Source organism: Osmerus eperlanus, chromosome 21 (assembly GCF_963692335.1).
Source record: "Osmerus eperlanus chromosome 21, fOsmEpe2.1, whole genome shotgun sequence".
NCBI lineage: Eukaryota > Metazoa > Chordata > Actinopteri > Osmeriformes > Osmeridae > Osmerus > Osmerus eperlanus.
In genome coordinates, this window is record NC_085038.1 from 7869888 (window position 1) to 7896158 (window position 26271).

The 26271-nt window shown below is 50.2% G+C and overlaps 3 protein-coding genes across 6 annotated transcripts; 1 reads left to right on the plus strand and 2 right to left on the minus strand.

Moving 5' to 3' along the window:
* Positions 1–102: 102 nt before the first annotated feature.
* On the minus strand, positions 103–4922 carry dnpep (aspartyl aminopeptidase). Of its 2 annotated transcripts, none has more exons than XM_062447419.1 (15): positions 4800–4922; positions 4456–4546; positions 3702–3790; positions 3468–3581; positions 3160–3285; positions 2894–3018; positions 2727–2811; positions 2277–2384; positions 2093–2170; positions 1658–1732; positions 1409–1569; positions 1208–1247; positions 992–1093; positions 430–597; positions 103–282 (listed from the first exon to the last, which is right to left on the minus strand). In XM_062447419.1, the coding sequence occupies exons 1-15, from the start codon at positions 4803–4805 to the stop codon at positions 232–234; spliced, it is 1419 nt and encodes a 472-aa protein (XP_062303403.1). In that variant the 5' UTR covers positions 4806–4922; the 3' UTR covers positions 103–231. The 2 variants fall into 2 exon arrangements, with proteins under 2 accessions (XP_062303403.1, XP_062303404.1); XM_062447420.1 differs by having other exon boundaries at positions 4456–4574; positions 4800–4912.
* Positions 4923–7758: 2836 nt separating this feature from the next.
* Positions 7759–12869, plus strand: desmb (desmin b). 2 transcript variants are annotated; one of them, XM_062446351.1, is made up of 9 exons: positions 7759–8418; positions 9828–9888; positions 10041–10136; positions 10743–10904; positions 10981–11106; positions 11235–11455; positions 11631–11674; positions 11852–11943; positions 12344–12869. In XM_062446351.1, the coding sequence occupies exons 1-9, from the start codon at positions 7841–7843 to the stop codon at positions 12485–12487; spliced, it is 1524 nt and encodes a 507-aa protein (XP_062302335.1). In that variant the 5' UTR covers positions 7759–7840; the 3' UTR covers positions 12488–12869. The 2 variants fall into 2 exon arrangements, with proteins under 2 accessions (XP_062302335.1, XP_062302336.1); XM_062446352.1 differs by having other exon boundaries at positions 7760–8418; positions 12340–12869.
* A 394-nt stretch (positions 12870–13263) lies between these two features.
* On the minus strand, positions 13264–25980 carry tmem198b (transmembrane protein 198b). 2 transcript variants are annotated; one of them, XM_062446353.1, is made up of 5 exons: positions 25589–25980; positions 17022–17297; positions 16114–16695; positions 15116–15315; positions 13264–14891 (listed from the first exon to the last, which is right to left on the minus strand). In XM_062446353.1, the coding sequence occupies exons 2-5, from the start codon at positions 17185–17187 to the stop codon at positions 14733–14735; spliced, it is 1107 nt and encodes a 368-aa protein (XP_062302337.1). In that variant the 5' UTR covers positions 17188–17297; positions 25589–25980; the 3' UTR covers positions 13264–14732. The 2 variants fall into 2 exon arrangements, with proteins under 2 accessions (XP_062302337.1, XP_062302338.1); XM_062446354.1 differs by lacking the exon at positions 25589–25980 and adding an exon at positions 19755–20016.
* Between the last annotated feature and the right edge of the window lie 291 nt (positions 25981–26271).

Sequence of the window (26271 nt, forward strand, 5' to 3'; positions counted from 1 at the left end):
ATATAGGTCATTAAAAATGAAACCAACAATGAGAATGTCAATAGTTTTATTTTTTTTATAAAGCATGACAGATCATTTACCTATTTATTTTTTTTGGGGGGGGGGTCTTTGACAGGATTTGATCAATTGCTAACATGTGGTGTATGCAGCTGTGTGTGAGGGTACGAACACAAAACATTTGTCAGTGTGAGCCTCTGTCTTTCTGTCTGCTTGTGGTAGCTCCCCATCCGTCTAGTCCACAGTCACCATGCTTCTCACAGTTGGGAACAACTCAAAGAATCCCTGGCAAACACAGATACACATTCAATTATAGGCACAAATGATGAACCTAAAGAAAAGTTTAAATACCATTGGCAAAATGTTATTTTTATAGTGTCTCTATACCACCGACCAACCAGAAGTAGACCAAGCTTCCGGAGGATACAGTACCTTGAAGAGGGTGATGGTCTGGAGCACTCCGGAAGTGCAGCACATCTCCCTGATGGAGTGCATGGACAGCTGGGGGGCCCCGATATCCACAACTGGGATCCCCAGGCGGGAGGCCAGGATTGGCCCAATGGTGGTCCCGCAAGGGCTGTCGTTGCGCACCATCACGTCCTAGCCACCAGAGAGGGGATGAGGGTCGGGGCGGCAGAAGAGGAAGGAAGTCAATACAACAGACAATCACTGTGTTCCAGCTGAGAATGGTGATTTATTCCAATGGCCTTGACCTCTTCTCTTATCAGCCACAGATGCTGGCACGCAGAACCGAGCAGAGCTCATGAACGTAAAAGTCAGCTCCGTGTCGTGCCATAATCGGTCTCTTTTGTTAGCTACTCCATTGTATTGGATTTCTGTGTTGCTAGGAGACTTACCAGGTGCAGGGTGGTTTAACAAGAGGCAAGTGATGATGAGACAGACCGTCTGAACTAGAACATCAGTGTGTGCACACACACACACACGCACGCACACGTGCACTCACGCACACGCACGCACACACACAAACACACACCTGTAGAGGCACGTTGACCCGTCCTGCGATTTCTCGGACGATGGCGGCGGTCACAGCGGTTGTGGCGTAGCGCTGATTGCTATTGAACTTGATCACGGGGCCCTGAGAGCGCATTAAAAACCGGCGTTAGCAGAACGGTGTTTGTCAACAACATGTGTCCATGCCGATGAAATATTCAGCGAGCCAGAAGGAAACCAGCAGCTCGAGTGTTCCTACCTTGTGGAAGGCTGGGCGGTGGTTCTCATCGTGCTTCTCTCTGGGGGGGGGCAGCGACAGGAGACAAATCGATACAATACATTAAAACATTGCTACGGTTAGTGCAAGAAAACGACATTAGAAAACATCATAACCAATAATGACTAACTGGTAGTTCATATATGAAAAGGGTTGCGTTCTAATAAACGGGGGGCCACTCACTGGTAGTTGGGGTGCGCAGCGTGAGCCATGTCTGCGCTGATCATGAATGAGACGGGCGCGGCCTGCTGGAAGGCAGTGAGGTTGCTGGACGTGGAGGACAGGCGGCTGAGAATCAACTCCGTCAGGTTGGACTGGGCACCCTGAGCGCTCTCCGAGCCCACCTGCAGGACACAGGGGGAAGTGCACGTGTCAGGCACACCGCACCGATAAGGGGAACCAGATTGGAACTGGCAGGTGGAAGTGTGTTACCTCTTCGTTGTCGTAAAGAGTCACCATCCGGATGTTGGTATCTCCGGCCAGAGTGTCTCCAGAGTCAATAAGAGCCTGGAGGGCGGGGATGGAGCAGAGGACAGGAAAAGTAGAAAATATTGGTAAAGGTTGGCAAAATCTCAATTTTCCATCATATTTATAATACAAATGGGGTATAATAATAATAATAACAATATTGAAGAAGAAAAAAGGAAGTGATTTAGTGGATACGATTTATTCACTTTCATAAACCCATAAACTGTGATTCCATACATGCTCATTTCCAAACCACTGCCTTTCACACTTTCCATGTGCATGGTGAACTGATGAGAAAAACTCAAAAAGAAAGCAATTTTGTGAGGTGCCCCTTTAGGGCGGCCTTGTCATGGGGCCTTGAGGCAACGGAGGCTGGGTGTCGACGGGGTCCAGACTCACCTGCAGGGAGCAGTAGCAGCTGTGGAGGTTATCCAGACGAGGAGAGTAGATAAACTCTTCATACACCCCCCCTAGAACCTAGACACACACTTTCAAAATGAAAACATTGCGGCCAGCATGTCCCCCATGACAAGGTGGGCTAACGTGCAGAGCGAGGGAGTAAGCAGGAAGACAGGGGACTCACCCCGGGCTGGGTGTCTGCCAGGCACAGCTCAAAGTCCAGCAGGGCCTCAGGCTGCACCCCCAGCTCTGAACACAGCACCTTGACCAGGGCTGGGTGGTGCTTCTCCACCTGAGGCAGGGTGAAGGGTATCGGAAAAGGAGAGGGTGGGTTACTGGAGTTGAGTTGCGTGAGTTTAATGCGTGCGTTTCATTCACTGGATAAGAAAAGGAAGGTGAAGGAAGAGAGAGAGATGGCGAGAGAGAGAGATGGCGAGAGAGAGATGGCGAGAGAGAGAGGGCGAGAGAGAGAGAGAGAGAGGGCGAGAGAGAGAGATGGCGAGAGAGAGATGGCGAGAGAGAGAGAGAGAGAGAGAGAGAGAGAGAGAGAGAGAGAGAGAGAGAGAGAGAGAGAGAGAGAGAGAGAGAGAGAGAGAGAGAGAGAGAGAGGCAACAAAAACGACGGGGGTTTTACAGTGGTGGTAGCGTTGCAGGCATCTCCACAGGAAGCACAGCCGGTCTCCAGCTCCTCCTGCACAGCACTGGCTAAAATGGGCACACTGAGAGAGAGACACACGCATTAATAACAGCTAACATTTTCTCTTCATTTCTTCAGTCCTCCTCCTTTCCTCCATGACTCACAGGTGGTTCTCCTTGTTGGGGCCGAAGGAGTCATTGATGTCCCTCTGCAGGTGGATGGCCAGGTGAGGGATCCTGAGGAGAGGCCTGGGCACGTGGATGAGCCTCTGGGTCAGCTTATCCCCACTCTGAGGCACCGGAAACAACCGGACAAGTTAGCGGAGGACCCTCCTACGAATCCCACGCATGTCGTGCCCATGAGCATTCGGTAAAACGCATCCTCAAACAAGTGAACAGGTCAAGTCAACAGTGGTTACGGACTGAGTTACCTTGACCATAACGCGGCCGGCGATGGTCAGATCCCGGTCGAACCAGGTGTTCCAGATGCCCCCTCCGTAGCACTCCACCCCCACCTGCAGACACCCTAGCCGGGTCTTCTTAGACCTGGGTTTGACCTGAACCACCAGAGCATGGGGGAAGAGGGTCAACGCTGTGGTATGTTACAAACAGAAGTCTGAATGAGTTCTCGCCCTGCTATGAGAAGTACTTGCACTATCCCAGTATATGCTATTTTTAAGCCAGGGCTTCCCAAGCGGTTCCATCAGATCTGGGAAGGACGCCCGACCCCCATACTCACCCTAAGGCAGGGGCTGTCTGTGTGGGCTCCAATCATAGAGAAACCATTTCCTGGCAGGAATTTCCCACCGACAGCAAAGGCTATGATGCTAGAGTAGTTTCTTGTCACAAAATACTGTCGAAGGGGAGAAAGAAAAGCAGTTCTAATGTAGATAACATATTCATCAACGGTTGCTGCCATCAAAATACCATCTCATGGATCTTAAAGTATTGTTACAGTAGTACTGTTACGGACCTTACTGGCAGGCTTGATGTCCCAGCATTCGGCCTCCTTCAGCTCAATGAAGCCAGCCTTAAGCAGCCGACTCTTACACTCCTCCACCACTGCAAGGGTTAGGGTCAATAGAAAAAGGGGAAGAAGAGAGATTTCTCTGTCACTGCTTTCTACTTCATTGTTTAGAAAGTGACCCCATAAACAGAACATCCCACTAAGTCCACAGCGGTCAGTAAATTACCTAAATGAAAGATTACCAAGTCTATAATTTTGTTTTGCCTGTAGGAGGAATGTGGGAATTCTCTCTAAATAGATCTCCAACCAAAGCTGTGCCCACTGCACAGACTATAAATTGGTCTTTGGCAAATCAATAAACATCTTTATCATCAAATTAGACCTGCTTCTTTACCGAGGCCCTTGTGCATGGTGCAACATAGCTTGGTAGGTTTTGAAAATAGTAGGCCTACACCTGGACTTCTAAGAAGTTAGCAAGAAAAAATAGGTCAGAGTGCAAAGGTACAGACAGAGATAATTAGGATTAGAGAAACAATTCGTTTGCAAGATCTCGTACTGCATCTTATCTTAAGATCAAGGTTCATGGAAAGCAGGCTGGAAAACACTGCATGTTACCAGCATGCATTATTTTTCTAAATGTGAGTAATTTCCAATCACGTCTCCATCATTCTGATATTCTAACCTTAGTAGAATGTAATTCCCAGCTAACTACCACTTGATTTTCAGCCAAGCTAGCTATAAAAAGCCTACACTTACTTACCATGGTATGGTGACACCCCTCTATTCACGAATTGGAGAAACTCTTTGGCGGCTGACTGCACGGCGTCCTTCGAACTCTTCATGATCAGAGACTAAGCAAGATATTAAGATATAATTAGGCTAAATAATCAGTGCAGTTTGTTAGTCGTAGTCATACACACAAGAAGATATGTATCTTGCTAATCCATACAGCAACGTGACAGAGCTTGCTAGCAAGCAGACCTTTTCAATGAGTAGCTCGCTATCAGCCTGCAAAAGTCCAACCAACCTTGTCTGAGTCTGGTATTAAGTGACAACAACACCTCCACATAGCCTGGCAACATGAGGAGCATTTATGGCACTTACCTGCATAAATGTACAGGACTTTCAAACTCTGTACCCGTTGATTGTGCAAAAAGTGACAGGCAGAAACCGAAATACGACCACCGATTGACAGCAACAAAGGATAAGCTACCGGTTGAAGGGGTTATATCGCCCTCTCTCGTCGAGGAGGTATTTATAAAAGAAAATCGGGTATGTCAGAATGAGTATCGGGTATGTCAGAATTTAAGTGTACAAGAATACCCTGTCCAAAGTTAAATTAACCACATAGCCTACTGTAATTTGGTTTGTTTATTCTTTTTCTAATCTCTTTGTACCTCATTTTTCTGTATTGTCTTTTTGTGTTTTTCAGACCTATGCATGTTCCTTCCACTCCCTTGTAGTCTCACCTCCTGACTTGGAATGCCTCCTGGAAGTGCTGAAGTGTCTTTTGTTTCCATATGGCTGCATGTTCATTCTAGAGTGTGAGAGAACAAAACGGTGTGTGTGTGTGTGAGAGAGAGAGAAAGGGGAGAGAGAGAGAGTGTGAAAGAAAGAGGTGTTAAGTGAAAAACTGATGCTCTGAATCAAAAGAAGCAAAATCAAAAGAATGATATGAAGCGTGAGAGTGGTGTAAAGAGTAACCTAGTGCTTTCGTTTATTCTAGTTCTTGTCTTTAAAGAACATATTACAATGGAGCCATGGAGCCATGTTAGATACCGGTATATGTTTAAAAAAGCCCTCAACGATTATTGTCAAGTAATGCTTCTCAACTTCCTCGTAATCCTTAAACCCCACAATCATTTTAAAAAGCCTGTCAAATCTCAAGGGTTAGTTAACCTCATCAAGTGTTAACCTCAAAGTGATGACTGTGGTAATACCAAGGCCAAGAAGCAATGTTGTTGGCTGGCACAGGTTCTGAGGTTGCTTATCTCCCAAGGGCCTTTGGACTGAAATGAACAACATGCACTGGCAACAGCATTCAGGGCACTGTAAAAATGGCTCATTTCATTTTTCCAGTCATTAGAACTAACCCAGACTCAAGATAATTTATCAGAGCAAAAAGTGTGAGATTAAATTACTATATAGAACAACAAGACAGAGAATCTGAAAGAATTGAAAGTTGGGACTGTGGTACTCAAACAAAGCACATGTATGTTCTCATCCACTAGTCTCCCCTGCTCTGTCTCGCTCCTTCCTTCCCTATGAAACACTATTAATCACAGCAGTACCCATCCATATATAGCTGTGAGAAGCAAAGCAAAACAGAGAGCAGGAGGGCTAGGAGGAGAGAAGTGGAGAGAAGGAGGGAGGGAGGTGTGTTTACGTGTCTTGTCAACTTGCGTCCCTCGTCCCATCTTGAGGAAGCCCAGGGAGATGACTGAGATGACACCGCTCGGCTCAGGCGTCTATATTTAGGGCTGACATCATCAGTCCAGCGGAGGAGAACCACTGAACCCCTCCTTGAACCAAAAAAGTGTTGAGATGTGTGCGTGCGTGTAAGATAGAGAAGGAAAAAAAAACAAAGTACACTAATGTATGCCTGCGTAAACCAAAAATGATAGTCATTTCTTTGTGTGAGTCTTTACCTGTGTATACTTTATATAGGTAAACTTTCTTCCCAAATGAGACACTGAAGACCCTTAACTCTTTGTATTGCATGACAACAACAAAGGTGTGATTATTTAATGGTATATCATATTTCAGTAGAACTATATACATCTTTGTAGAAATTGTAGTGTATTATTATATGAAGGCAGAGGTTATAGCCTTCATCCAGATGGTGTGGATGATAATTTTAATCTTACATTTAAATTCCGGTAGCCAGTCAACTGGTGCTAGAGCAGGTAGATAATGGGTCTTTCACATAACAGAGACTGGTGCAGACAGGTCTGGGTTGTTATCCAACATTTCCATCAGATAAAAGATATAAGGGAACAGAGGACCTCTTAGTGAGCATATTTTATCCATAGTCAGCACAGTCCTTATAGGTACGTTGAGTTACAGGAATGGAACTCGGTTGAGGACAGGGCTTAAGTGAAGCCACTCCGACAAATGTTTATGACATCATCATTAAACGCACGCTTTGTTTAGGCCAAGCGTGGAGCGCAGTGATCACTCTGTGCTCAGGCAAAGAGTGCAGGCACATACCTCCTCCCTCTTCCCCAGAATGCTTTTCCTTTTTAAGGCAGGTCGGCCAAACCTCCAGCATGATGACTAACACACAACGCAGTCGATCCATGTGAGGACGATGCTGCTTTTCAGATCCCTCCTCCGCAACCTTTAATTGTTTTGTTATGTAATCAGTGATGTGAGGGTGTCATTGTTAATGTCAGTCTTAGCTGGAAGGTAAGTGTTTACAAATGTTGTCCTTGTGTTCTTTTCTCCTCCCATACAGCTTGTACAGTACATGGCTACTGGTAATTGAATACATTTAATTTATTAATAATACTCAAGACTCTTCTGAATCCACCCCATCGGACTGAAATGATCAGGCTACCAGGTCCACAAACTCTTTTCTAGTTTTGGTATTTCGCAAGTAAGTAAACCTGTGGTGTTTTGACCCTAATGACCTCTCATCTCCTCACCAGCGGCTCAGAGTGTAGTTTTAAAACGTCTGCCGCCTTGCTGTGTGCCTGTGGACCTTGGGAACAGCAAGCAGTATCATCAGACCACCCCGGAGAGCCGGATGAACTCACAGTCACTGGGTCTTCCATACCCACATGGTTTGTCACATTGGCACACAATCATTGAGCGAATACCAGATCCCACGCCGAAACCTGGGGCAGCTGACCCTGGGGAGGACCGGGGGAGGGAAGAGGGAGAGAGGCCCGGGTGGGTGAGAGGCAGTGGGACAGAGAGCGACGCTGAGAGAAAAAGAATGGAGGGGAGGGAGGACAGAGGACCTGCAGGAGGGGGACGAAAAGAGGTGTGTGTGGGGGGGGGGGGGGGGGGGGGGGCTGGGGAGGGGGGGAGGGTACTGCTACAAATAGCCCAGGGTAGTGGCGTGCGCCCCTCAGTCAGTCCCACAGCTCCAGCCTGCTCCAGCCTCCCACAGCCCCGGACGCCGCCTCTCTCCTCTCGCCATGAGCCACTCTTACTCCTCCGCCCAGTCTGGCTCCTCTTACCGCCGTACATTCGGCAGCCAGGGCTACAGCACCCCGACCATGTCCCGCTCCCTCTATGGGCGGGGCTCTGGCTCCGGGGGCAACCGAGTGTCCTCCCGGGTCTACGAGGTCACCAAGACCTCCGCCGCGCCGGTCTACTCCGGCTACCACACCTCCACCAGCTTCGGCGGGCCCGTGATGTCGTCGAAGGCGTCCCGGGCGTACGGCGGCATGGGCGAGACGCTGGACTTCAGCCTGGCCGACGCGCTCAACCAGGAGTTCCTGCACACGCGCACCAACGAGAAGGTGGAGCTGCAGCACCTGAACGACCGCTTCGCCAGCTACATCGAGAAGGTGCGCTTCCTGGAGCAGCAGAACGCCACGCTGGTGGTGGAGGTGGAGCGTCTGCGGGGCCGCGAGCCCACGCGCATCGCCGACCTCTACGAGGAGGAGATGAGAGACCTGAGGCTGCAGGTGGAGGCGCTGACCAATCAGAGGTCCCGGGTGGAGGTCGAGCGGGACAACCTGGCGGACGACGTGGACAAGCTAAAGCTGAGGTGAGGGGAGGTGGGGGGACGGGAGGGGGGAGAGAGGGTGGTTTGGTGGAGGGCGGAATGGACCGATATTAGGGTTGTGTCCGGAGGTGTGGGTGACAGGGAGATAGAGAGGATCCAAGTAGAATTGTACATGAGATATGTTCTGATGCCGAAAGCTTGACATTTCAGCAGCCCAGAACAGTGCTGATATCATAGCTGACAGATTTAAACAGGCCCCTTGAGAGCAGAGAGCCTGAACATATCAGCTGTTTGTTGTGGTAACAGGAGATATTTATAAATCATGGCTGTAGTGTCTCCTTTGCTCTGGACGGATGATGAACACAAGCTGATATAAAAGGGCCACTGTTATTGACTTTGTTTTGAAAACAACTCCAGACTGTCTGTCGATGCTATGAAGTATCGATCTTTTATCATTACAAGTTTTTCCCACCCCTCCTCCCCTTTCCTTCACTGCTGATGAAATGTGGATTGTTGCATAACACCCCCTGGCTGCAGGGGATAATGGCTGCTCAAAATCATCCATGCCTTTCCCTCCGACTCAAAGCTCTTCATCTTCCAAGCAGGGTGCATTATGGGAAATGAGTGGAGCGTCTGTGTTGCGTCGCATCCCACATCACATGAATTAGTAAACGACGAAAATGAATACAACACTGTCAAACAATGGCTATGTATATCTAGATGCACAACGCAAGACCGCATTCAGTACACATCTATATGTGAACACAACAACACATGCTTTCCAGACCATGAAACAGTCTGTGCCACATTTATCAGAGCATGCCACTTCGTAAATTTAGCTCTGTTATGTCTGGTACAGAAAGACAAAGGGCACTGTTTTGAGATTAGTACAGCTTTAATCTACCGTGAAAACACACCAGGGAGAAGAAGGCAAGGACAAACTGAGGAGCATGGCGGTAGACCTTTGTGAGATAATCCCAAATTATTATGAGGTAGTTATTGTTAACGGGAGGGTGATGTGATGGATGTGAATGAGTCAAGTGAGGACGTGTGTTGCAGTTGTTTACAGAGATAGAACAGCCCATGCCGGACATCTCCCCCGAAGAGCAGAGCTAGCCTCCTCTTTCTCCTCCTCCCCCTCCTCCTCCTCCTCCTCCTCCTCCTCCTCCTCCTCCTCCTCCTCCCCCTCCTCCCCCCCTCCTCCCCCTCCTCCCCCTCCTCCCCCTCCTCCTCCCCCTCCTCCCCCTCCTCCTCCTCGCATTAGGGCATATCTGTCAGACGCTGCTACCCCAGAGGCAGCCTGTTTATGATACGGCCTCTCTGCCTCTATAAAAGGAAAGGAAGCGAGTCTTCCTACTGTCTCTCTGACTAGATCTCCTCATGTCTTCTCATTCGGTTTTACTGTCTCACAATCACATTCCCTAACCTCACGGCCGCCTTTCTCTGCCCAGGCTCCAGGAGGAGATTCTTCAAAGGGAGGACGCAGAAAACAACTTGGCTGCTTTCAGAGCTGTGAGTTTATAACACGACAAGCCGCACATTTTCGGAATAGACAGAAAGGGGTCAATCAACACCTGCATTGGCCCATTGCTTTCTCCGACGTAGTACCATGCTAGCAGTGTTGGGTTCGGAGCCCAGTTTGACGTCCCCTCCGTGTGCTGCAGGATGTGGACGCAGCCACTCTGGCCCGCCTGGACCTGGAGAGACGCATTGAGACCCTGCAGGAAGAGATCGCCTTCCTGAAGAAGATACACGAGGAGGTCAGTCAGGCCAGTCTGCCTATCTGTCATAACGCTCACATCACATCTGCTTGTCCCCGGGGACAAACGCACAACCTTGGGGGGGTTTTCCACGGATATTTGTAGATCGAGCACAAACACGGATACACACACTTGTACGCAGACAGATGCATGTACGTATTCACTGCACATCTGTCTGCGCACACAAACACACACACACACACACACACACCCTTCTGTGTTCCATCTCTTTGCTCGTGGAGTTGGCACCTGGCTCCCAGGTTGTTCTCCGCTGTACGAGGCCCATGTAATCTCCTGCAACAGATGCAGCGCTATAATTACTCACCGAGACAAGTGTGGAGAAGTACAAATTCACTCGACCCGGGTAAACCTGTAATCACTGCAGGTGCTTGTTTCTGTGTGCGTGGCCACTGTGAGATGGGGGGAAAACGAGAGCGAGCGAGAGCACTAAATGCTCGCTGCTAAAGGAGATCAATTCCAGCTGGGTCATGCTGCATAAAACTCAAACGTGATACATTTCTTCCCCCACCCGCCGCCCTCCACTCCCCCGCCCCCACCGCCTCCCCACCAACTCCCCCCCTCCCCCCGCTACTACACCCGCTGCAGGAGATCCGTGAGCTGCAGGCCCAGATGCAGGAGACCCAGGTCCAGATCCAGATGGACATGTCCAAGCCCGACCTGACCTCCGCCCTGAGGGACATCAGGGCCCAGTACGAGGGCATCGCTGCCAAGAACATTGCAGAGGCCGAGGAGTGGTACAAGTCCAAGGTGAGAGTCGAAGAAAGAGACAGAAAGAGAGCGAGAGAGATAGATAGATGCTGACCTTCTCTCCCTGCTGCTCCAGGTGACAGACCTGAACCAGGCGGTGAGCAAAAACAACGAGGCTCTGAAGCAGTCCAAGATGGAGACCATGGAGTTCAGACACCAGATCCAGTCCTACACCTGCGAGATCGACTCCCTCAAAGGCACCGTACGTCTCTCTCCGTCTCCCACGCGTTTCCCGCCACAGAATACACCCAAACCAGAGGAGGGGGGGGGGAGAGACTTTAAACTCTGTTCTCCCTCCCTCTCTCCCTCTGTCTCTCTCTCTCTCTGTAGAACGAGTCCCTGATGAGACAGATGCGTGAGATGGAGGACCGCTACGGCCGCGAGGCGGGAGGTTTCCAGGACAACATCGCCCGCCTGGAGGCAGAGATCGCCAACATGAAGGACGAGATGGCCCGCCACCTGAGAGAGTACCAGGACCTGCTCAACGTCAAGATGGCGCTGGACGTGGAGATCGCCACCTACAGGAAGCTGCTGGAGGGAGAGGAGAGCAGGTGAGGGGGGGGGGGCGGAAAGATGGGAAAGGGGAAAGAGGAGGAGGGGAGAATGATAAGAACTGTGGATGACAGCAAGGATAATATGGCCTGTGGTATGTCTCAGAAATGACCCCCAAAAATGAAAAGGTCCCTATGTGATGTTTAGAATTTCATGTTTATTCCTCCTTTGTAGGATTTCCCTGCCCATTCAGAGTCGTGCCACCATGAGTTTCCGGGGTTAGTTCCAACACACCCTACAATGTTATACACTTCTGGCGCTATGACATGATTTCACCACATGAGGTCTCTACACACATCTCACAGGCACTGTCTTTACCCCCCGAAAAGAAAAACATTTGAATTGGAGATAGATGTACAAGATGTTCACATGTTGTGTAACTGGTGTGCGTGCAGAGACCAGCCCAGAGCATTCCCGCGCATCTGCCTCGGAGATGCACTCCAAGAAAACGGTCCTCATCAAGACCATCGAGACGCGTGATGGGGAGGTAAACACACACACACATACCTTACATTGCATAACAATCTGTTTGTTTGGGGTTTTCAACAGTGTCACGCACACACGTGCTGAGACTAGTTGAGTCAGAGGACATAACCCAAATTCTCTCCCTCACAGCACAGTATATAACCTGCCATGTTTTTATTTTCATGCCCCAACAGGCATGATGTTCAGCTGAACTCAACCTATGGCTTTAATTTACTCTTCATATCCTCTTAACCAATACTTGGAGGATTCAGTTCATTGATAACAACATCTCAGAATCATCAAAGCACAATTTTGGCCTCATACTGATCTGTGACTTTTTTCCTTTAGTCTGTGATATGTTATAAATATCCACAGCATATTTATATGTTATAAATATGCTCTTTCTTGTGTTCTATAGGTAGTCAGTGAATCAACACAGCACCAACAGGACGTCATGTAACATGCATACAGAAAACAAGATGAGGACTGAACCAAATAAAACAAGAAGGACTCTTAAAACTCATCCTCTTGGCCTTAAGTTGTGCTTATTTGAAAGACGTCCTTGACACGGTATATTCATAACTTATTCATAAGTGTTAGAAGGTTAAGTCACAATTAGTGTTGGAAAGGTAACACGACGATACGTTTGTGAAAACATGTTGTTTTTTTCATATCCATGTTCCTGTGAATCACAGGGCGTGTAGGTGTGTGATTCACTTGAACACGTGTGTACGGGCTTCATGTCATTCCTTCCTACACACCAGTACGCCACCAGGTTGGTTTTCTGGAGGTCACTCCAGGGTGTTGCTGGAGGGTGTTGCCAGTGTTAGGGTAGTAGTGACCTGAGGGAAGGACGTGTACAGATAAAAAAAAAAAGATAAGAAAGAAGATAAAAGTTGTCTAGAAGGAAGTGACTTATAAGGAGAGAGAGGAAGAGGAGGAAGGCGATGGATGGGAGAGCAAAGCTTCTAACCCAAGAGGATAGTAGATTTTTGGTGTTCAAAACTGGGGTCTGATACATAAAGTTGTGTTCAAATAAAACAAATAGTGACACACGGTGTTCTCACATAATTGCTTGTGTGCATGTGTGTGCTTGTGTGTATGTGTAAAAAGAAAACTCCAAAGACTATGTAGAATCACATTGTTTATCATATACAGGCCCATACAAACACATGCTTTAATAACTCAATAATAATAATATACAGTAATTTCTTAAAGCATGGACTTAATGGCCTACATTTAAGAGGTTGCACTCTTGGATTATGTGGATTTTCATAATATAAATAAATAACCTGATAAATAAATACCTCCCACTGCAAGGACACATCTCAATTATAATTATAAAGTTCCTTAACAATTTTGTTTGAAAAACAAAACATTCGAAATGTAGCAAATCAGGAAACAACATTTAAAATGGCAGAAGTAGCAGTACAGTCACTGTGCGAGTGTTTATGTACAGATCGCGGGTCACAAGAATGTACAAGGGGCACACTGGGAAGTCCTTCTCTGGGGGTGTACTCGACCAAACCACACAAGAGAGAGAGAGAGAGAGAGAACCACAGAGTCATGCAGGAGCTATGGCCTGGTCTGGAGGATTCTAGAAAGACACTCTTCGAGGCTGCCTTATAGTTCAACTGGAGCACGAACGGCCACCTATACATCACAGCCGGACGCTCTTCCACAATCAGACTCTTAAGACAATAACAAACCATACCAGGTTGCACTATGATACACTACAGACACAATGTTATGAGCCATACCAAAAATCAATGCACATTATCGTTGGGAAATGTTGACCTTGTCTAACTACATGATGGTGTGGTCAGTGGCCCCCTCGGTCAAACCCTACACTGACCTGTTCCGCCTTTGACCTATCGCTGACCCCTAGCTGACTTCCTGAGGCGATTGTAAATCCAAGGGCATGTTACGCCGTAACCTTTGACCCTGCGTCCACGCTCTACATGCTGGTAGTAACCCTATTGCGATAACAATAACTTATCACTCTTGTCTTTCGTTTTAAGATTGAAGAGATCCACCAGTAACACCCCTCCTAGCTATTGCTGAATGGTAGAGTCTAAGGAGGAGCAAGGCACCCAAAAAACTGGATCTTCCTCCCTCACTGACGGGAACGATCCACATTTTAAGAGGGACAGGTGAGTTGAATGTCCTTTAGTAAGAAGTGTACTGTCCAGCACCAAGGGTGCGGAAAGCTGTCCCCCCCCTGAAAAAGACATGACACGGTCTTCAAAGTGAAAAGTGGTCAGGATGGCACACACAGCAAAAAGAGTCTGTCGGTTCCCCTTTAAACGTGGTCGGAAACGTCATACGTGAGCGAAGAGTGACTACAGCAGAGACGAGACACACAGTGAGTTCAGACAACGAGGAGACACCATTCCTCGTCCCGCTGCGGTGACACAAAGACTCTGCTGAAACCTGAGCCGAGCTGAACCTCTCCGGGTCCCCGATCGTCCTGTCACGGTGCCAGCCGTGTCCCCTTGACGCCGGGGACGGCAGTTCCTGAGGGGGGGGGGGGGGCCGGTAGCTCGGGAAAGTGAAGTGCGGCCGCGGTGCTCGTGAAAGTGTTGCGCGTGCGTGCGTGCGTGCTTGCGTGACTGTGTGTGTGTTTCCGTGCGGGCGCCAGACAGGGAACGGGGGTGTTCGTCTGCCGTTCTTGCATCACACTGATTGCTCCAGCATTTGTAGCGTGGGGATGGGGGGGAGTGGTCTCGAGGTGGCCCCCTTCTTGAGGCAACTGGGCGTGTGGTTCGGGCCCGCGAGGGGGAGAGGTTCGATCGAGTCCGGGGGTTGGGGCTACAGCCTTAGTGAGGGCCCTGCCACTGCAGTGAGGGGTGTTGTGGAACCGCAGTCATAGTCCACGTCTACCATGGTGTGAGGCCCGCCACCCAGCCTGCCCTGGGGGGGGTACGGCCGGGCCTCAACCTGCCTCTCCCGGAAACTCTGGATGTAGCTCTGAGAGGGACAGAGAGAGAGAGAGAGAGAACGACGAAAAAGTTAAGACACAGGACTGAAAAAGAGAGAGAAAACAGACCATTCTGTCCCTGTAAGTACAAGTCTGTTCAATGCTATGGCATTTGAGGCTAAGATACTGCAGCAGGGGGCAACACAGGACACACGACGGGGGGGACGGGGGGGACGGGTGGAAAAACGGCGAGGCGGAGGAGGGCGCCACTCACGGGAGAGAGGACGTCCCCGTCGAAGCGGCGTATGGGGTTGGGCTTGCGGCGGTAGGCGGGCTCGGGGTGGAGCGGCTTGGCCTGGCTGGCGTGGTGCGCGCTGGGCTGCTTCTTCTTCTTCTTGCGGCTGTAGTCCCGCCGCTCCTCCTTCTGACGGATACGCATCAGCTGCACCCGCCTCTGCTGCCGGCTGATGATCACTGGCGGAGGGGCGGACGGAGAGAGAGGGTTTAAACACACACACACACACACACACGGGTTTGTAGTATACCCACAAGATCCACTACTAATGACAGAGCACTAACATTTATTGATCCCGTATCTCTTGTGTTGGCTAGATGCACACAGCTGTGCGCCTGTGTGGGCAGGCAAGCCCTTTCACTGCCCTGTGGCTTTGTTTTATTACTACTATGATTGTAATCATCTCTATATTAGGGCAGACAAGGAGCGCCAGGCACCATCTGTCGGGCAGCTCAACCAGGAATAATCTGCTGCTCTGCTCAGCATCTCTCCCTCTCTCTCTCTCGCTTGCTCTCTCGCTCTCTCTGTCTTTACACTACCTACCCATCTTTCTCTTCTCCCTTAAACAACATGCTGTCTTTCTCTCCCGCCCTGACACACACACACTCCATATCTCCCCATCAAGTAAAAGCTCAGTTGCTCGCATGCTAAATCCCCTCGATGCAGCCCTGAGTCCCAGCCCAGCCCAGCCCTGAGTCCCAGCCCAGCCCTGAGTCCCAGCCCAGCCCTGAGTCCCAGCCCAGCCCTGAGTCCCAGCCCAGCCCAGCCCTGAGTCCCAGCCCAGCCCTGAGTCCCAGCCCAGCCCAGCCCTGAGTCCCAGCCCAGCCCAGCCCTGAGTCCCAGCCCAGCCCTGAGTCCCAGCCCAGCCCTGAGTCCCAGCCCAGCCCTGAGTCCCAGCCCAGCCCAGCCCAGCCCTGAGTCCCAGCCCAGCCCAGCCCTGAGTCCCAGCCCAGCCCTGAGTCCCAGCCCAGCCTCACCCTTCGTGTGGGAGTACCCCTCGGCTGTCACCTTCCACTGGACGAGCACCCCCAGCAGGGCGAGGGCGGGCCACACCCCCAGCACCACCCAGGTGACCCAGCACACGGGCCGCGGGGGCGCCGCCTTGACCCGCTCGTACACGTACAGCACCAGGGCGAACAGCTCCACGAAGTAGTCCAGCGCCACGGTGATGACGGCCGCGCCGAACACGGCCGTGGACAGCGTAGTGAACAGGCGCTGCCACTGCAGGGTGAGCACGGCGAACAGCATGCCCAGGCCCAGCAGCACGCCCAGGGGCACCCAGACGGAGCGCGGGGGGCTGTCGGACAGCTCCTCCATGCCCACCAGGGTGGCCACGGCCACCAGCAGGCCCAGCAGCAGGCCCACCATGAAGAGGCCCACGCTGCGCACCAGCATGGTGACCAGGCCGCACAGCGTGCCGATGCCCAGGCCGATGCCCACGCTGGCCTCGGCGCTCAGCTGGGTGTCCAGCACGCGCTCCTTGTAGCACAGCATGAAGATGACCACGGAGCCGAACATCAGGCCCGTCAGGAACATCACCGCCTTGAAGCAGCGGTAGCCTGGGATGGACGGGGGGGGGGGGGGAGGGAGGGGGGGGTGGAGAAGGATAGAGGGAGGGTCAGATTTACATTTAGTCATTTAGCAGACGCTCTTATCCAGAGCGACTTACAGTAAGTACAGGGACATTCCCCCCCGAGGCAAGTAGGGTGAAGTGCCTTGCCCAAGGACATAATTTTGCACGGCCAGGAATCGAACCGGCAACCTTCTGATTAAAAGCCCTATGGACAGAGACAGAGAGAGATGGACAGAGACAGAGAGATAGGGAAAAAGACTAGACGGACAGAGAGAGAGAGAGAGGCAGTCAGAGATATCGCCGGAGACTCACCGAAGAAACAGTAGATGATGCCGAAGAGACAGCACATGGAGCAGACCACGGAGGGGACCACCTTGTAGCGCCGGCCCGTCTCCTCGCACCCGTCCAATCGCTCGGGGCTCAGGTCCTGAGGGGGCGGGGCCAGCTTCAAGGCCAGCGTCTGCAACGTGGACGTCATGGCGACGGGGCGGGGGCGAGGTGGTGGAGAGAGGATAGAGGGCTCTCTCAGGAGAGGGGCCAGGGAGGATAGGGGCAGGGAAGGTTAAGATCCCATCCACAAGGATCCACCTATTGAGGGAGGGAGAGAGAGAGAGGAAGAGAGACAGGGAGAGAGTGAGGAAGAGAGAAGGGAAGCGAGAGAGAGAGAGAGACAGAGAGAGAGAGAGAGAGAGAGAGAGAGAGAGAGAGAGAGAGATAGATGAAGGGAAAGAGAGAGAGAAAGTCATTAAAATCAATAATGGAAAAATCATTCAAAAGCATTTTAAGGTTTGAAACGGGTTTGCACTGCACTACAACCGTGAGACACGGCAGTCATCAAAGCGCTAACTGGTTTGCACTCTACACCCGTCTAAACAGACACGGCAGTCATCAAAAGGCCTACAACTGACTCTCTCCCTTTCAGATTGAGCCTTCAGAGATGCAAATCCTCACCACAGGGACCCGGGAACAGGAAACCGTCCATGAGAGCGCTCTGTTCTGACGAAGTAGGGAACCTCTTTTGAACAGGCAACAGTGAAAGCACACAGAGAGAGAGAAAGAGAGAGGTAGAGGGGGGGAGAGAGATAGAGAGAGATAGAGAGAGAGGGGAGAGAGAGGTATCCTTGTGGTGCAGCTCAGCGCCGGCCAACCACGTTCTCTCACTCCATGCTGTGTGTCTTCATCTCTTCTTTTCTCTCCGTGTGTTGTGTGAACCCGGGCGTTCCGTGTGAGGCCAGGCCAGGTTTCTGGGTCAGGCGCTGGGTTATGCAAGTCTGGAGGGAGGGGGGGGGGGGGGAAGGGGTGGGAGGAGCAGGCGTGCCTGTCTGACTGGAGCTGCTGGTGAGATATTCATGAACTCCACAGACTCCCACCACACCTTCCCTCATTCCCTCACCTGAACAACAGCCCTCCCTTCCTCCCTCCCCCCCGCCTTCTTGTTTTCCCTCTCTCCATCCGTGGGCGATTCTAATGAACTGTGGGATTGCACACACTCGCTTAGGTATCTGAACGCAGCACATCAGAGTTTAATATCATTAAAGTGGTGAGGGTTTCAAATATCGGGTTTTAATTGAGCACAGCAGGTATGAACGGTGCTCTGTGTCTGTGAACTACTGCACCTGAATATGAAGGGAGGCGATACAACGGAGTATGTTGGACAGAAACGATGCATTCATGTAGCAGACAACGTTATCCAAAGCAGTGGGAGGGGTGGATTCGAACCTGACACCTTTAGGTTAGCAGGCGTTTGCTCTCCCACTGAGCTACGCCACAGGAAACACATCCAGGATATTAAAAGTGGATGAACAGGAGACAGGGGCCCCTGTGGGACAACTGCACCACCTGTTGTCTCCTCCCTTCATACGGGATGAGAGGAGAGGGGAGAAAGGGAGGGCTCGAGAGAGAGAGAAGAAGCACCAAACTTCTGCATTACTGTATGTTCCTAAAGCACCCGTAAGACAAGACAAGGTCTTGGTTTTTCTGTGGTGGTTTGGGCGTACACGTAGTTCACAGGATATCATTGTTTTGTTGGAGATTATGAAGGCTATGACTTTAAGGACATAACAGTGGACTGGGAAGGGGGATATTTGTGTTCGTAGAGATAATCAATTCCTGTTGTTTCTCCTCCAGCAGGCAGCAATTCAGTCTGTTTCATTTAAAGCCAAGTGAAGAATGCCCCACATCCCCTCAGGGGACCTGCTACCATCATCACATGGCCCCGAGCATGTCTCCAATCTCATTTCAGCAGGGATTATCTCGTCCAAACTGAACAACCGAAAGCACAGGCCAGTCCCTAAGCTGTTTCCCTGCACTGTTAGACTGCAGTATCTATGTTCACGAGAGATCATCTTCTGAAAACAGGCCGAGGCATTCTTTCGGGCATCTACAAAAACACCCTGCTACTTCCTGTCTGTTGTCATGACAATGGGCGGATGCTGCTGGATGGTGAGTTGGGCCCTGGTCCAACGGCGGTCTGACCAATGGCAGAGCAGACTAAACACCCATAGCAACAGTGTGTGAGCCAATCCGTATGCCTGCATGCCCATTCCTCTCTGTTCACATTGCTCTGTGCAGTTGTTTAGCTGTCTCCCTCTGGCCACTCCCCCATCACACCACACGTAAACAATGACTCGAAATATGGAAGAGGGGGGGCTGTGTCGTGTGAGGGAGGCAGCACAGCGGAGGGATGCGTGATGCAGCTTCAGACCGTTAGTGAGGGTGTGAGATCCCGGCCGTGTCTCCGTGTGTTTATGACTATCGGGTGTCAGACGCCGTCTTCCGTTCTCAAATATCAGTGCTGAGAAGTGTCATCTTGGCTCATTAACAATACAACAGATGTAAAAACCTTGCAGCTAAAAATAAATCAAGCATGAGCGGAAACAAACAAACCTGTAAACTGTGGGGAAAACGCAACGGGACGAGCTGCCTGAAAATACGGAACAAACTACTGCAGGACTAATGGACGGCCGTCGTGCACAGATAGCAGCTTTCTAAGCCCCAGGTGGAGGGGGGTTCATTGGACTGACAAGTGATGCGTAGCGTACTAGCCTCCTGTTACGTCAGACGGATGGGCGCCGCCGCCCATCAGACGTCCAGCTGTGTTAATCCCCCGGAAGCCTCAGCGTCTGTGCTGCTCCGGTCTTCCCGCCTGTCGGGCAGCAGACAGCCAGGGCCTGCTAACCTCAGCTGACTGACGGAACTGACAGGAACTCAGGTAGCTGTATTCCAGGCGCCGCCCGCAGCCCGTAGCATCCTAGCGTACAACCGCTCAATCTTCTCAACGGAGGGTGCTTTGAAGATCTCTTCTTACCTGCTCAGACAGTGACCCTGATTGACACAGGGCAGGATTTGAGGCTTGAGTTAAGCACATGGGGACACGTGTTTCCGGGAAACATTCACCCAAGGCTCTGAGTGATAATCTAGTCGCCGCCATGCTGTTCCTCACAGTTCTCGGTCGTGTTGATACGTGGTAAACGGGATTTGACCGTGTACAACGTGTCAACTTTACAGGTATACAACAGTACACAAGCACACAGACGTGCAAACGTACAGTTAAACACGAACACTGCTCTGAGAAACGGTAGACTGGAGCACTGGCCGACTGGAAGCTTACTAACCTCAACCTGCAGAGGTTGTCCATCTCCCCCAGCAGTGATAAGAGGACAAGATAGATCGCCACTGACCACAAGCAGAGAGCTTTAATAAACGACCGTTGCGCTCATGTGCACTGGTTTGTTGGTTTTGCGTGTGTGCATGTGTGTGTGGGGGGCTATTTGCATAGCTGTGGGGTGGCAGTGAAAGGGAGAGGATTCTCTGAGTCACAATAGCCTGTCCAGAGTTATTGAAAGGGGGAGGGGTGACGAACAGAGAGAAAGTACATAGCTTTAATAAGACCAGTTCATCTTGTTGAGCGCCTCAGTTGCACTGGTACGGTGTTTGTTTGTCAGTGTGTGTGTGCAGTCTGCATGCAAGTGCTTATGCCGTAAGACTGATTCACGGACACCAACAGTCTGTGACCCGATCTGTTGTTCGTGACTGTGAGAGGCAAGTCAAAAACAACATGCATTCCCACACACACACACACACACATGCACGCATGGGCAGGCACACACAAAGTATGTCAACCCTCCTTCGAAATCCCGTTGGCCTCGGTTGCCGTGGTGGATCAAATGTACGAGTGAATGTCGCAGTGTTTCAGTCGTGACTAGCGCCCAAGTGACTGCCAAGTGAGTGGTGAATGAGAAGAGAAACCGCTGAAGCTGAACCTCCCGACTGGCGCAGACCCACTCAAGCCTCCTCCTGCAATCTGTCGCCCTGCCCCCGTCCTGGTCGGTCTGGCTATGATGCAGCTACACCCCTGACTGGTGACTCTTGACTAACACACCCCGCCAGAGTAACAGCTCCCCAAACACCACCAGGCACCGCACACTCATCCTCCTCCAACGCACTACGATGACACACACACACGCACAAACGCTCCACAAATCTTGACGTGGAGCGCGTGGGGGGGTGTTAGTGTGCGCGTGGGGGGGGGCGTGGCTCGTGCTTCCTTAGCAGGCTGCTCGATTGGATTTCGTCACCGTCACCGCACTCTGTGATGCTCTGCCGTACGAACAAAAGTGTCACTACAGCGGAGGACACAAAGCTTTATCTTCTTTATCTCACAGCCCCCCCCCCCTCCCCTCTCTGTGTCACTCGGCAGGTTCCGAGTCTGTTCCCTCGTATTGTCCCACTCCGCCGCACGGTGCTGCCCGGGAGGTTCCCGTGAGCCACGAGGGGGACAGGCCTGTCACCTCTCGCCTCATACCACTGCGACGGGAAGGACGTCATCTCGGGGACGAGTCCAACGGCTCACACTCACCACCACCCCCGCCACGACCCTAAAAAGCCAGCGGGGGGGGGGGGGGGGGAGAGGGACCCAGAAAGGGAAGGTTTACACTCTTATCACCTTTCCCACTCCTCGAAAAAAAAGAGCGTCACATTTGCTCATGGAATGCCCGAGTGCAAAGAAAAAAGGGGGGGGGGGATGTGAGAGAGAACAGAAAGAAGAGAAGGAAACGGGCTACATGTGCCAATGTCATTGGTCTCCCCGGTGCTGCCTTATGTAACTGCTTCGTAAAGCATTACTCACTCTGCTTCCGTTCTGTAGCTGATATCTTCCCGTCGGGAAGATTTGCTCTCGCCGCTTTTGAGGACAAATATGCAGATAGACAATTCCACTTCATGTGTGCAAAATGGGGGGCTGTGGCACATTGCCTGCCGCAATCTCCTGCCCTCTTATTCTCTCCCACTCACTGCAGATAAACAGCAGTGGCTCGATTTCCCACTCTGAATCTGTGCACAAGTTAACCTCACTGTGGTGTTCTGCCATGGTTATAAATAGTTCAGAGCCACGTGATGGTGTATGTGTATTTGACATGGTGTACACACTAAATGAAGATAAGTTTGACTGTGTGGGTGAGTTTGGAGACACACTTTGAATCGGTGCCGTCGATAACTCAAATGGCCAACCCCGTGCAATGCATATGCCAATCAATAACGGTTGCAGCTGTCTGTGGTTGTTGTGGAAACGTGTCTGGCTCTGCGTCACACGCTGAGTTGCCATGGCTACGAGAACAGCTGTGACAGGGGCATGGGTGTGTATCAACACCATGGGCAATCTGGACTTTTCGAAAAAACGAACATGCATTCACGCAGTGGCACCATGGGAGAGAAAAGGTTTTCCATCACAGGTCCGAACGTTGCGGCCGAGTCCTTTTAGACACACAGTACAGGCTTTGTTGTCCACGCTGTCGGCCATCTTTGTTTGCATGTGAAGCCAACCTCCAACCTCTATGGAGACACTGTGACTGCAGGAGGGCCAACGTTGTTATGGTCCAGCCTGGCTAAGTCCAAGACACACAGCAGCTCTACTGGCACAAGTCAAACAGCAGAATTACTCTTGACTGTTAACTGTTCATAAGAGTAGGTGTCTACATTACACTTGCCTGTACAGCACTGTGGTCAATGTGGTTTGTTTCGAAATGGGTTTTATAAATACATTTGTATTGGATTGTACATCGAGCGGGACGAGAATGGGAATCCCTGATAGGCAGAAGCGTGATAGCACAATGTGGGCTTTGTCTTTGACCAGGCCAGGACCATGAATACCGGCCTTTGTTTACACCCAGAATGCAGAAGCTGCAACATAAACGATTAAACTGGCCCTGCGTCCAAACGAACATTTGTGGTATTGAGGCGTTTCGCACATCTTCTGAATGAACGGAGGAGGAGGCGGAGGAGGGGGAGGAGGACAGCTGCAGTTGTTTTGGTTTTGACTCTTGAGACTCCTCTTCACCGGCTCCTCCAATCAATACTATTCAGCCGCATTCATTCATTCTGTCCAGGACAACACAGTGCTATAACAGTGCCCTTTATAATGTAGCACTTCATTCCAAAATAGGGTGTCGAGGAACGCTTTCATCCTTCTCCTTTCTGACCATCTGGACCATTTCTAGGAAACGCAAATACTTTTAAGAGCTACAAGGTCACGTTAGAAAAACACCATTTCATAGACGACGCATAGAAAATCCTCTCCCATGCATTGGTGCTTTGGCGCACTGGTGTTAATCCCGGTATTTGTGTGGAGTGTCACTGTGCATATCCAGATAATGAGATTCATCTATATCCATTCTGTGACGGGGGGGGGGGGGGGGGGGGGAATTCTCTCTCAGTCACACCTCAACACACGCTGGGAGGTAACACACACACACACACACACACATACTCTTTACTCCCAAGTTCTCCTTCCTTTATCACATCACTCCGTCCCCCCGCCTCCTCTATCGGCACGCCGTGACTTCTGTCTATCTCTCCCTCCATCAACCATCCTCCGCACGGCACGCCGCCACGCTCTCCCTTCCGTTCCCCCCGCCTCACCGGACACGAGGTTCAGGTGTGTGGTCGGCGGCAGCGCGGTCCCACACTCCTCGGTGCGCCGACCAAAACGCCCCGTTTGCGCCCACGTTCTCGTCGCTCTTACATAAGTCACCGTGGCAACAACAGAGGCTCCTTATTCAAAGCATCTGGGGAATCTCACTCAATATTCCCCTCACGCCGCCCTCGCCGAAGAAGGGACCGGACAAACAGCCGTCGCAATACAGCAACTTTATCGTATGCGGCAGAATCAAGCGCCAAACTGGATTTTACGACAGCCGTGTGGAAGATATGAACCTACAAAACAATTCACGTAATAAGCCACCTTAATGGTTTGGATAAAACGCATCATGTGATATCTAGAGGCTGTATGTATTGTAATTATACACTTACACTGCTAAACCCAGCATACACGTGCTAGACAGGCCTCTTGGACAACACCTAATTAATAAATCAAAGGGGAAAACAGACAATGATAATGTAGCCAATGTGATAACTATGAGAAGATCAATAGGTTTAATGATCACCCTAAGGCGGGGACCATTACGTGCTCCAATCAGCAAAGTCATTAGAGAATCTCACTACCTTGGAAGCATCCAGGGTCAGACATACCAACAGCATCCGTTCGTGGAAGTCATATCAATATTCGTCCTGGTCTAGCCTCTTATCTTTCCTTTCACGTGTGTGTTTACTGAGAGTGGCCAGAGCAGAACCAGAGAGGTACAGGGCAGTGACATGCTCAGGGCTTGTTTGGTAGATTGCCACTGGGATCAGTGTCAGAAAACTGTTGTTCCATCGCTGCCACAGAGATCGATTGCCTGGCCTCGCTCTACTTCTCTTCTCCCAAGCCCCAATCTAACGCCTGGTGTTCCTGGGAGAGTTGGGCCGTGTGCCAAGGAGGAGAAAAAGGACAACTGAATGTGTTGATTGACGGAAGGCAGGCGCGTTTGTCGAGTCTCACGTTTTCTCGGTTCCTCGCTTCTTCTATTCTTCCCTTGTTCTCAAAGTTACTTGGAAGATTAAAAAAAACTTCTTACGTGTACTTGGAAAAGAAGGACTGAGGACACAGTGGAATCAAGGTAATCAAATCCAGTGACATAATGTTTACCCCACTGGCACACAGAGTCAGAGAGGGAGGAGGGGGCAAGTGCCAGATCATTGTCAACAAACTGCTACATGCTACTGTACATGTCTGGAAAACTGAAGTATGCCAGTGTAATACAACATGAAAAGACAATGCAACACAGCAGTAACAAAGGTCCAGAGGAATACTGACACTTCATAAGAGAAGTCTATATTGTACAGCACATGGTTTAAGCACTTCTTTTCCTTTGAAAAGACTGTATGTTACTTGGTCGTTTGTCCCAGCCAAACGACCAAGTAACATACAGACAGTCTTTTAACATGTTACAGTAAGAAAGGGGGATCAGGTTAATGTGACAAATTGCGCCCATAAATAACATAGGCATAGGCTTGCTTTCGCTGAACATAAGGGTGTTTTGGAGAACGCAATTTGGCATATGGAAATCGCACATTAGATGTTTGTTTCCAGCTATCTTAGAAGAGAGAGGGCAGTAGGCTACGTAGCCCTACGAATAGCCTATCTAATAACAACATCGCTGTGATCAGACAGAAGGAATAGATATGTCATCTACTACACTACAATGCCACATCTGACCTAAATAAATTAGCTGACATGTGAACGCCCTCATTTTGCCGGATTAAAAAATACCATCATGACAAGTGGCCTACATGTTGAAGAGGATCCTTCATTCCGATGTAATTGAGATCCAGACCTCATTTTAGACGATTCTGTCAGGCTGAACTATCATGTTCAAACTTACTATTGTTTAGTTATAGCTATTTATTTTTGTTGATAAAAACGTGTTGTCTTTAAAGAACCTGCGGCCTTAGTTGTCAGTTCAGATGATCGCCGCGAACAAAGAGGCAAGCTGTACTCTACTCACCATCGCCAAGTCTCAGCATCCTACAAATAGGTCCGTGAGAAGCTTCATCCGCGCTGCCAACCCTGGACATCTGCTTGCATCTCACCCAAAATGGACATCATGGAATCGCTCAGCATCTTTCAGTTCGAACCCCACTTCTTTCAAATACGATCGAAAGCTCGCCTTTTCAATGGTTAACCTGTCTGATAGCGAATATGCGTCGGGTCGTCTATCCCGTTCTTGCTTTAAATACGAAAACCCTATATAACGGAATTTTATATTGTATCAATGTATAGCCTATGGGGTGCTGCTTCAGTCCAATGATACATCTCAAAGTCAGTGTTTGCTGGGTTCAGAGGAAAATGTATGGAAGCAGTTGGGGCGGCATCGCATCAGCAGCACGCTCAATACGTTCACACTGGAGCATACCACTTTGCAGGAACGTGCAGGGCTGGAGTTCAGCGTCGGGAGCGAGCGAAATGAAATGGCATGAACAATATTTCCAATTTAAATTGGCATCAAAGAACACAGAATATGTTAAATAGGTTACATGCTTAAATTACATTACCTATTTTATTTTAGCCTTTTTCGGTGGTCAGAGTAGCCTAGTCCCCTATAGGCACGTTGAACAAAAATAATAACAATTGCCTACTACAGTGCAAGAACGCTGTCTCCCAATACAGTGTTTATTCAGTGCAACAGTT

Excerpts from the sequence above, each read along its gene's own strand:
- tmem198b (XM_062446353.1), bottom strand. The coding sequence starts at position 17,187 with ATGACGTCCACGTTGCAGACGCTGGCCTTGAAGCTGGCCCCGCCCCCT. Across the intron at positions 16,696-17,021 it reads CATCATCTACTGTTTCTTCG|GCTACCGCTGCTTCAAGGCG; the intron begins GTGAGTCTCCGG and ends CGTCCATCCCAG. Across the intron at positions 15,316-16,113 it reads GGGGTACTCCCACACGAAGG|TGATCATCAGCCGGCAGCAG; the intron begins GTGAGGCTGGGC and ends CCCCTCCGCCAG.
- dnpep (XM_062447419.1), bottom strand. Across the intron at positions 2,385-2,726 it reads CCTGCAACGCTACCACCACT|GTGGAGAAGCACCACCCAGC; the intron begins GTAAAACCCCCG and ends ACCCTGCCTCAG. Across the intron at positions 1,248-1,408 it reads GCTGCGCACCCCAACTACCA|AGAGAAGCACGATGAGAACC; the intron begins GTGAGTGGCCCC and ends GCCCCCCCCCAG.
- desmb (XM_062446351.1), top strand. The coding sequence starts at position 7,841 with ATGAGCCACTCTTACTCCTCCGCCCAGTCTGGCTCCTCTTACCGCCGT. Across the intron at positions 10,905-10,980 it reads AGGAGTGGTACAAGTCCAAG|GTGACAGACCTGAACCAGGC; the intron begins GTGAGAGTCGAA and ends CTGCTGCTCCAG. Across the intron at positions 11,107-11,234 it reads TCGACTCCCTCAAAGGCACC|AACGAGTCCCTGATGAGACA; the intron begins GTACGTCTCTCT and ends CTCTCTCTGTAG.